Source organism: Oryza brachyantha, chromosome 8 (genome assembly GCF_000231095.2).
Source record: "Oryza brachyantha chromosome 8, ObraRS2, whole genome shotgun sequence".
Taxonomy (NCBI): Eukaryota; Viridiplantae; Streptophyta; class Magnoliopsida; order Poales; family Poaceae; genus Oryza; species Oryza brachyantha.
Window position 1 is genome coordinate 5,432,458 of NC_023170.2, and position 11,377 is coordinate 5,443,834.

An 11,377-nucleotide genomic window follows, 5' to 3' on the forward strand; every position below is an offset into this window, starting at 1 on the left:
GATACTCTGCCTTAATTAGCAGGGACTAAAAAAATCATCTACCATAGGAATATGGAGGAAAAATATAAGCACGCATATAGTTTCTTTTAATAACAAAACAAATGGTCCAAACATATCATGTGGTGTTGGCAGAAACACGACGACTGTTTTAAAAAAGGATTAATTTACTCCAATTAACTGCAAGTAGAACACAGTTGATCAGTGCACATAGTTATCACTTGAAGCTGCTACTACTGTACAATAGAAACTGGCTAGAATTGACATCCTCTGTAGGTTCTGGTCTGAACCTAGTTAATTTAGTTGCACCCTGACCTTAGCTTGAATCCTTTCTGTACCATTTTCATAAAATTAGTTACAAATTTACCCAAAATGCATTACCCGTAGCACCAGACAGATTACAAAAATATGTTGGTTCATATTGTGTTCCATAAATTTAAAACATGTGTATCGTGTTGGGTGTGTGTAATCTTATAGAACCCATCTTTTCACTTCTGCTTATGCTTGTAAAATTGATTTTAAGGTTTTTCATCGTAGTTTATTTTTCAAACTTTGCTTTTAGACCGCTAAAAACACATTTATAAAAATTTTATTATAAATTATTTTTCATTTGAAAATATGTCATTTCGTGTTTTTCTCCGCACAGCCAAAAGATGACACAGGCAGTGTCTTGCTCTCATCCATTATCTCAAGAAAAAAATGTAAAGAAAATAGCAGATAGTACAGATCACAAATATGTTGGTTAAAATCTTGTTCCATAAAGTTAAAACATGTGCGTAGGCTGTATGTATCCTTCCTATGTCTTGCGGTTATCCAGTATCTTAAGAATTTTTTTTTTGTAAAAACAACAGAAAAATAAAGGCAGACAGAATTGCATAATACGCAACTTTAAAAGTGGGACTAGTAATCCCCATGTGGATGCCATGTGACTGGCTATATTTTTTTTCTCAGTTTTGGCTCAAAGGGAGGAGAATGGTGTGGAAGAGAAAGGGCAGCATGCCCCCACAGCTACAGAATATCATGCTTCCATGTTACTGCCTCACTGCCACTGCACTCAAATGCTCCTCTGGCCACCAAGTACTATGCAAAGTCAAGGCAAACCCCTCTTGCTAATGGGGATACACATGCAAAGCTGCCTGTGCAAGAATCATGCAGCATGCTCCTCTATCTCCTGGCTTATTTCAGCAGCACTATGCTTGTACCATCTAATTGGCACATGTAGTCATGCTTGAACCGTTGATTAAGCATGTGCATTGGGCTTAATTAGGCATGCATGCATGGAGAAAGTTGACTAATAAATGGGTTTAATGCCTTATTGTCTGAAAGTTTTGGTTTTAGCCCAATGTGATAGTTCTAGTTTGGATATTGAAGGGCAGAGAAGATTCAGTTATAGCTTATAGCAAAAGTACCTCTCTTATGCTTCTTGTTTGCTGAATGGATATGGGACTGAGCTGAATTGTTGTAGGATTCTCTTAGAAAAAGAATTGTTGTTGGATCAACCATAATGTAGTGCAATTTCCATGCTTCAAAGGAAGGGATTTTAATGAAAAAAAGGTAATGGGTATATGAGGGAATAAAAGCTAATGACCAGGCAACTGATATTCTTAAAGAACAGACTTTCTGAACTCAAAACGTCAGACTCCACACCACACTATAATTGGAACACATGATTCTTCAAGTGATATTTTCTTATGAATCTTTAGAGTAATTTCAGCCATTTCTGGTGACATTGGGAGGTAAAAACAGGTAACATTAATAATCTTGAGGTAAAAAACAATCTGGTTATGGGTGGAAGAATATAATTTACTTTCCATCTGTTGCAGGATGATTATACTTCCATGAAAATAGCAAATAGAAGAAAAAACCCATTGGCCTTGATCCCCCTTTTTTTTTTACAAGAGTTGATTCTGTAATCAATCCAGAAAACAAGCAATCAAGGACTTGATTAAGGAGTCTTCTTTGGAAAATGGAAATGTCAGCCTTTTCTCCTGTAACAATATTTGGCATTAACGAGGACTATTTAGGTGTTATTAGGGTCCAAGTGGGGGCTAGTCCACCATGTGCTAGCATGTGCATGGTCTGCCTCTTCCATCCCCTTCCCTCTTCCCAACCTCTCTTATAACATGTCCCTAAAAAAGTGCATTCTTTTTCCCCACTTTTCTTTTTTTTCCCAATCATCTTGCACACTTCAGAGCTTTCCATTTCTTACCCTCTAAGCTTATTTTAAAATTATTAAATAATCTATATAAAACCCATCAGTTGGAAGTTATATAACTGCTTCCATAGTGAAAAAAGGCATTTCAAAGTGGGTCCCTCTTTGTTAACAGATATTTTGTTTCCTCTTCTCTTTCTGCAGCACACCATTTTTACTCACATTCAAATTAAATCAATAATAATCATTGACACACAAAATAGTCAACATATAGTAATATTTATCAAAGACAAGGGAGCACTACTGCTTAACATTAAATATTTCCAAAAGTCTCTCATACTTTTTCCCAGAAAGAAAACAACACATATACAAACAATTAACCTCATGGTGGACCAATGCACCATTACTCATCTGATACTAAAGTTCACATCAATTAAATAAGTTGTGTAGTAGTATACTTTAACCAAGAATTAACTCCCCCCAAAACTTGAATACCCTATCCAGACCAAAGTGATCATGCTCCATATTCCATTTGAAACATTTAGGAAACACCGAAAACATATATTTTTTTACAAGGGAGAGTAAACATTATAAATTCCCACAAATTTTTTTTAATGTCACCAACAGGGCCCCACATCCACCCCAAATGGATGGCTCAAACAGAGACAATAGTCCCTGCACACACTGCAATGAATAGCAGCTGTAGATGGCCACATGCAAAACACAATGCCACATGCATACATATCTCCCTTGCTTCTTCTTTATAATCTACTTAAACCCATCATCTCCTACAATCTTCACAAACCCATCAACTTCTCCTTCTCCTCCTCTTCTTCTTCTTCTTCTTCCAAGAACCAAGAACACCAAGGAGGTGGAGGGTGGTGCCATTGGTTGGTTGGTTGGGGGAAGGAAGGAAGCAGAAGCAATGCATGCTCCAAGAAGGTTCAAGAAGGCCTTCATGGAGCGGCTCCTGCTGAGCCTGCAGGTGGCCGGGCTCACGTCCAAGTCCATGGGCCTCCGCGAGCGCCGCGACGCCGTGAGGCTGTCCTCCGACGTCGCCATGGCGTCGGCGCGCGGCCGCGCGGCGCCGTGGGCGCGCGCGCTGGTGGCGCGCCACGCCGCCGAGCGCCGCAACGAGCCGCTCCTCCGCCGCATCATGGGCGGCGACGGCTACGACCGCGCCGCCGCCGCCGCGGCGGGCGGCGGGGGCAGGAAGGAGGCGAGGAGCAGGGGGATCGTGAGGAGGTCGCAGAGGGTGTGCAGCTCCAGGAGGAAGAGGAGGAGCCTGCAGGCAATGGCGAGCGGCGCCGGCGCATTGTCGGCGAGGAGGATGGTGAGGTGCAGGCTGCGGCTGCTCCGGCGGCTCGTGCCCGGCGGCGAGGCGCTGCGCGGCTTCTCGCTGCTGAGCGAGACGCTCGACTACGTCGTGTGCCTCAAGGCGCAGGTGGAGCTCATGCAGAGCCTGTGCAAAGGATCCCAGCAACAGCAGCAGAAGCTGCAACTAGCTGCAGCTGCAGCTGGGATGAAATGCTGATCATCCTGGTAATTATCTGCCATTTTTTTTCTCTTGCTTAATTTACTTCTTTAGTTCCTAATCACAACGTGTTATGTGCAAATGAAATGATCTAGTTTGAGTTTTTGGTCTGAAATTCAGTGTTAACTGAGAGTGGTAGTACTGTTCAGTGGAGTACTGGATAGTAATGATGGTACTAACCTTTCCCAGTGACTGAGACATTAGTACATCACTCTCTTTTGCACCAATGTAATGATCTGGCTTATGCATGCATGGTACGTCTCATGAGTCATTGTTCAATTAGTTCACTCCAGAGTGTTTGAGATCTCCCTTTTGTTTTCCTTGCGGTACATCCTTTTTTTTTTCCCATAATTCAAGATCTCATTACTTTCATTTTTACTTATTTTCTAAAGTTCCTTGGATTTTTTGCTTAACAGTTTAAACATGCGTCCTAATTAATTCGAGTTCATTGAAATTTTTGTCTCCTTTGACACATGGATCTGACTTTCTAGGTTGGAATGTGGCTTCTTTTTTACAGTCTCCATTCAACACCATACATGGTATTTCATTTCAATTCAGTGCAAATTGAAGTCCTTAGTATGCAAATTTGTTACTACATGAAAATAAAAAGAACATTTTCCCACAACACAACTTCATTTGCCTCAGCAGTTCATCCAGAGATTGTTTTGCTTTTCTTACATTGGCAAGATTATTTGGTTCTCAACATCTAATTCAGCTACATATTCTCCAGGCAGTTAACATTCTCTGTTCATGACACTTGACAGGCACAGCTGCTGCCAGACTGCAAGACCTGCATGAGATGTGTGAGTGGAGTTAATGAAAAGCTCTAATTAACACACTTATGCACAGAAAAGCAAGAGGACTGGAATATGGAAGAGAGCTCAAAGGCCTCAAGGAGCCAGCTTACTATAGTTAGTTAGTACTACTAGTGGTACCACTGTAACTATTGTGCAAGTACATGTCAGTGCAAAGATGGATCTTGGTTTAGGTGTATCTCTCCTAGTAGCTAGGATGAAGAAAGCCATAATCCATTCGGTGAAAAAGCAGTTTTGATGTCAATTAATTACCTAGTGTATGTTCTTAATTGGGGGAGGGAGATATCTTCCATGTTATGTTTAGTCTCCAAATCTCAATGAAATGGAAATCTTCTGATGGATCAGTTTCAGTGGGTTTGGTATGTGCAGAAAATTACATGCTTGTATTTTTCTGGCCAAACTGCCAAAAGATGGGAAGAAAACATGTTCAGAAGGGAAATTTGCGACAAAACAAAGACTTTATTCTTCATCAAAATTGACCATAGATATATATCTATTTTTCTAAAAATTGGATACAAAATTCATGAAAAGAACCTGTTTTCGTGTTATCATGCAGGTTTTTCCCCCTTAAAAATGAGCTATTCAAGGTGCTACATGTGTACCTTTGTCCTTGTTCCCTTTGTTTTATGAGAACTTTACCTGAAAACTTAGACATGCGAGATTCCTGCTAATCTTCCTCAAGACTATTTCAGAAACATACTACTTATCTTCAGGTTCAGGGAACTGGAAGACACGCATGCTCATGTCAAAATTACGAAAAAGAATAAAACTTTCAAACCAATCACTTGTTAAGCAAAAGTCCATCAGCAGAAAGGAAAAAAAATACTTGTAAAACTATTAGTATCAATCAGCACTATAAGTTTGGTGTACCTAAAGATTGGCCCCGCTCTATATCTGCATCAATTGATGCAGGCCCTGTAGCTCAGCAGTTACTGTTGCTGCAAGAGACCTAGGATTCCCCTGCACTATTGCAAGGCTGCATTGTACCGAGTTTGCTGTGGCAATGATTCAATCTGACGAATATTCACTTGCAAATCCCCAACTTGAGTAGTTCCCTAGCACTTTCAACTTCTTTGCTGTGGGGATGTGTAGTCTTGTAGTAGCTACAATAATGCCAGCACAACTCGCAGATGCTTGTGCTAGTGTAAAGGTAGGAAGGAGCTTTTATGGTTTTACAATCTCTAGAGTACTCTAGTAGGGGGTAACTGTAGTTTTACTGAGTCATCCTAAGAAGTTTCTACTAGTTCTGCTACCTAACCTATTTCAGAATTAAGGGCAGCAGCAGCTCACTCACCTATGAATTCTTCAGACAAGTATGAATTTTAGATGAACACCAGCAATTAAGAAGCAATTGTCTGCATATGTGATTTGGAACAACTTATTATTATGTTGAAGTATGAACACCAGCAAGCGGATTTCTGCATTTGTAATTTGGAACAAATTGTAAATGGTGTTAGCTCAGTTGCCTGAACACAACTGCACCATAAAAAACGAGTACCAAATTACTGTGAACCATTGCAATTCAGAATATAAAACGTCTGAATTCATAATACAATCCCTATTCTGCAAGCTAAGAAAGCAAAAAAACAACTCTGCTCAGACTTATCTGTATCTATTCAAGTACTCAAAAGTCTGTGTTGCATGGATATGCGATACTGGTCCAGCGATATGGATACAGTGATACGTGAATGCTCAAAATCATCAATACATCGATACGTCTAGTATATATATATCTATTTTTAAAAAAGTAAAATACATAGGACTATAGAAGAAGAAGATAGTAAGATTACGGATTACCATAAGAAAGGAACAATATTTAAACTTTCACTCTTGCAATCATACAACTCAATTAGCACCTTGTGGTGTAAATTCGCACCACTAGCTCTACCACTATTGGCTTTATTTCAGGTTGAGATTGAATTCTCCTACTTATCATCCTAGTATTCTACAGTTACAAGTTGGAACAAAATAGCATGGGTCATGGCGGACTGTGAGTGGTGGTGCTCCTGCCAGGCGGCAGGGGCAAGCCGTGACGCGGCACAGTGTCGTGATGCAGATGATGGGGATCAGCAGTTTAGGGTTACGGTGGATTGGTGGTATACAGGTAGGTATCAGTACTTGGGGTGGGCGTTAAATAGGTTTTTGAACGATTGGTTACTAGCCCACATATCGAGTAAGAATAATACTATTGTAACGTCTGACCATTCGTCTTATTCAAAAATTTAGTGAAAAATAACAAGTTGTGCTAGAAGTTCTTTTGATAATAATAGTGAATTGTTCATCGACACTCCATCGATACGCGTATCCCCGTATTAGGTACGTATCCCCGTAGCGGATACGTATGCGGTACCGGAACGGCCGGAAAGTGCCTTGGCCCTTACCGGTGCGGTGCATCGAGTAAAAATTAACCAAAGAGAACTGCAGCCACATTTTTCTGAGACAGATTCTCAATCAAGAACTCACCAAACACGTATGTACACAACTAGTGATCATTCATTACATGGAACGATAACCCACACATGACTAGTGAAGCATACAGTTTTCTGAAACATCACATTATATTTGCTGCTGCTGTATCTAACCAGCAAGACACCAAACACAAACACACACACACAGAAGCCCCAAAACCCCTTCTCCGGAGCAAAAACTTAACCCAGCCAGCCTCCGATCTGGTCATCACTCGCTCGCTCATCATTTCCCGACCAGCGAGTACTTGTGGCGCCGGTTGTTGCGAAGCGCGCAGCAGCCGAGCGAGTAGACGACGAGCAGCAGCGCGACGAAGGCGGCGTTGACGAAGGCGATCTTCTTCCAGCTGCTCCTGAGGTTGCCCAGCACGCCGGCCTTGCAGGACTGGCAGCCGTAGCAGAGCTCGGACTGGTCGTTCGACCATGCGTTGCAGTCTGGGTCCGAGTAGTTGCTGGATCCTGCAGCAGGAGGCTTCACCCAGTACGTCTCGTTCTGGTATGTGAACTTGCATTCAGTCGGTGGCTTGCAGCACCCAGACTGCAAACACAGTAACTCTGAATAAGATGAACAGGCTTGAACTTCTTTCTAAATTGAAGTCTGAAATTAAACTTTCTTTTCTTTCAATCTCCAAGAAGATTGCTTCTTCAGTTGTCTGATGTTGTTTTTTCATGTTCAAAGTGGGTGATCATTTGCACGAGACTGAATCAAAGTGTGTGTGTTCTTAATCAGCTCCAAATCGCATTAATTCTGCCAATGTTAATCTGAAGACCGAAGATGATGCATGTACGGACACAGGGTCTTGCAACTTGCAGGGGTGAATGAAGTGAACGTTTTAGACCAAATCAATGGGTGTCTGCATGAGCAGTTGATTCATTGTTACCGTCACTGTCCCCTGTTACTTCGTCTTGAATAGTTTAATTAGACGATCGAGTCGCTGCTGATGTCGATCAACTGCTATGATGTCGATCGATCGGTAGCGTCTTATGATGCCTATTAATTAGTTCTTGCCCTTTAGTGAATACGCAAGAGAATTGTGCACCTTTCTATTAATTAATTCTAACCCTTGTGCATATGGCTAATGACTTTGATGAAGTCCTGATAGTTACTAGACGTCAGATTAATGCATGATGCGTTAGAAACGTATTTGCTTGGTCAGTATATCTACCGCTCCCTGTGTTCCAAAATATAAACATTTTATAGGATTCCAATATTGTTTCAAAATATAAGAACTATTCACAGTATAATTGTGTTATAAACAACATCTCATTCAAATTTATTCACATCTTACCACCCAACTACCCTCTGTCTCTATTCATTCCTTATTTATTGAGGGCCATCAAAGTTATTTTTACTTAACCTTAATCTCTGCAAACAACCTAAAAACGTTTATATTTTAGAACGTACAGATGCAGTAGAATTTATTGTTGTAATTATCATGCATACTAGTGTTGACCATCCTTGCAGCTATTACAAATCTAAAGATGGATACAATTTCCTAAGTTGAACTTCTATAATACTCTCTGAATTTGTGAAGGGGGCAACAAAACATATGTCCTACTGATTTTTAAGAAATGCAGGACTAAAATTACTGAAACAAAAGGAGTAAATACTATCACCAAATATTCAAACCTAATTTTAGGTAATGTGAGGTAAGAAACTGAAAAGGTACTGACGAGATAGAAGCACAAAACACTGAACTAGTACTTTTTTTTTTTTGCATCAGGGATAAAAGGTACAGCACTAATTTAGTAGTGATCATGAGAGCCGTGCAAGAACACATTGCAGTGTTGGTATATCAGTTCTGATTTTTGTGATCAACCTAGTTGTTTTCTATATGATGTAATCATGTAAATGTCACAAGTATTAAAAGCACTGCATTGAGCATTAATCAATGGATCACTTGAAGGGGTCAACAAATTAAAGCAAACTTGTCCTAAATATCTGAATGCAATGCAGTTATGCAGGTGAAGCGGTCATATTGACTTTTGGGCAAATATAATCCAGTTTAACAAATGGAAGCTAGCTACACATGTATGATATGCATAAATAGTAATAATTTATCAATTCAATGAAGAAGTGCAGATTACTTTTTCCTCCAAAAGGGCTTAATTTGTACGTATTTGACGGAACAGCCAGGTTATCCATTATCCTCAAAAAAAATTCTCTAAATTAAAATACATTAAATTTTATAAGATCTAGAGGGTTGAAACTTTTTTTTTATAACTAGTCAAATCATCTTTCCGCACTATTCCGCAAAAAAAACAAACTATTTTCTTTATCCAGATGAGTCCGATCATTCAATTCATCCAGCTGACATTTACTGAAATAATATTGATTTGTGCTAGTACAGATCCAATTAAGCAATTTAGCATCAAGTATTCAGTTATCAACAAAATTAGTTGATTGATTAAATTTTCACCAGATTTGAATCAATGATCTTAAAATATAAATGAACTAATAAGTAAGTTTTGACAGGATTATAGAGAGGCTTGTCGAACCTGCAGCGGCGAGAGGTTAGAGTTGACGAACTCGTCAAGCGTCTGGTTGCTCTTCAAGCTCCGGCACACTTTGGCGTCGACGAGGCAGCTCCTGATCCTGGCCCAGTTGCCGCCGTCCTCCACCCTCCGCCGGAGCCACGTCGAATAGTCGCCGAGGCGGTACTCCTTGAACCCTGTCCCGGACACGGCCCTCCCGGCGCCGGCGTTGGTGACGACGAGCGCGAACACGCCGAAGCAGACGGCGGCGAGGATGAGCAGGCCGGTGAGCAGCAGGTACGCCCACAGAAGCGCCGACGCGCGGAAGCACGCGCCGGCGAGCCCGGCCAGGGAGACGGCGATGATGGCGCCGCCGAGGACGAGCGCCGGGGCGCGGAGGAACCGCTCGCACTCGGTGACGCCGCCGCGGTGGTGCGGGGCGCCGTAGTAGATGCCCGCGGCGAGGACGGCGGCGCCCAGGAGGAGCGTGACGACGTTGAAGGCCGCGAAGACGGCGTTGCTGCAGCGCGGCGCCATCGGTGGCGTGGCGTGGTGCGCGCGGGAGCGGGAGATGGTGGGGAGAGACGAGAGGGTGGTGGTGGTGGAGTAGTTATAGCGGGAAGAGTTGAGTACGTTGTGGAGGTGAGAGGTTGAATTTGTCAAACTCGCGCGCTTTCACACGTGTGGACTCATGGGCCTTTTATTTCTTGTGTTGAGAAATCAGTGCACCCTGATTGGGTGTTTTGGGCCCAAGACATGGTTCTTCTGTTCCCTTTTTACAGGAGGACAAAGTCCGCTTTAGGTTGTGTGGCAATTTGCATGTGACTTAGTCTTCGATCTATGTATGGTGTTGATGTGGTGTTTAGGTAAAAATGAAGAGCAAAAATAAAAATAAATATATATGGTTAATATATCAGTGGGTGTCCACTCTTCTCCGCCTCCCCCTCTTCTCTTTACCGGCTAATGCCTTTACCATAATATGGTGTCTCTATTGGTCTCAACCCTTGGACTGGTGGCGAGCTTCTCCCCAGTCTCCACCCTGGGTATAAGGGGAGAGAGTACCTACACAGCGGTGGCCCCAGCGTAGGTATTGGAGACAACAATAGAGACTAGAGGACGATGGTTATGGAGAGGGCTAAAGGACAACAACGGGCCTTAGAGGAGGGGTGAGCATTGTGGTTGCTGATACTAAGCTCCTCCACCACTCCTCCTTTGCCCATCTCCTCATAGCCATATAAACAGGCAGATGCAACGGCAACGACACCAGAAAGGTTCCAAAAACATCCTCGCTTCACTTTATACCCTTCCTCGTCTTCTCTCTCCCATGGACGATGATAGTTGGCCATGCGTAAAGGGCAATGATAGAGTGGGCTTAGGGGTGCGCAGATCTGGGGTCCTCCCCTTCTGGGTTGATAGCTATTGGGCCCTATTGAAAAGCACAATGATGGTTGCAGAGTCAAGGTGCTGGTCCACGGTGAGTCGATAGAGCCTGCTCTCGGTCTGCACACTTGGTTTTAATAGTCTTGTGCTCCTGGCTTATAATAATAAACAATAAGCATGCTCACCGCCGAGTATTTCAAGGTGTCGCTAGATTTTTTGGGGCCCCAGTGGACACCCACGGGTTAAATCTAAAACCCGTACCTAACCCATAGCTTCACAGGCTCCATGCCTGCAAACCTATGGGTGCAAATCTCTGCCCATAACTATACCCACTGGGTTACTCTGTTCTATTTGGTCCCTCTATTTTTGTTTGCTCTGTTTGTAACGAACGATCAACTTACTCGTACGAAACGGAGGATTCGCAACGTAGATGGATGATCCGCTAACGACTCGCGTGAAGTTTAGCGGCAACGGCGTTATACTAGATTAGATTGATTCACGTGAACTACGGCTACACGAAACAGCAGTACATACACCGATATATATATATATGTGACTT

The 11,377-nt window shown here is 42.3% G+C and overlaps 2 protein-coding genes across 2 annotated transcripts; one reads left to right on the top strand and one right to left on the bottom strand.

The window, feature by feature from the left end:
* The first annotated feature begins 2,901 nt into the window (after positions 1-2,901).
* On the top strand, positions 2,902-4,842 carry LOC102720171 (transcription factor IBH1-like 1). Its single transcript, XM_040526938.1, has 2 exons — positions 2,902-3,691; positions 4,448-4,842. The coding sequence occupies exon 1, from the start codon at positions 3,075-3,077 to the stop codon at positions 3,681-3,683; it is 609 nt and encodes a 202-aa protein (XP_040382872.1). The 5' UTR covers positions 2,902-3,074; the 3' UTR covers positions 3,684-3,691; positions 4,448-4,842.
* A 2,336-nt stretch (positions 4,843-7,178) lies between these two features.
* On the bottom strand, positions 7,179-10,026 carry LOC102720452 (tetraspanin-8-like). Its single transcript, XM_040526858.1, has 2 exons — positions 9,463-10,026; positions 7,179-7,501 (listed from the first exon to the last, which is right to left on the bottom strand). Exons 1-2 carry the CDS (start codon positions 9,973-9,975, stop codon positions 7,190-7,192), a joined length of 825 nt encoding a protein of 274 aa, XP_040382792.1. The 5' UTR covers positions 9,976-10,026; the 3' UTR covers positions 7,179-7,189.
* Between the last annotated feature and the right edge of the window lie 1,351 nt (positions 10,027-11,377).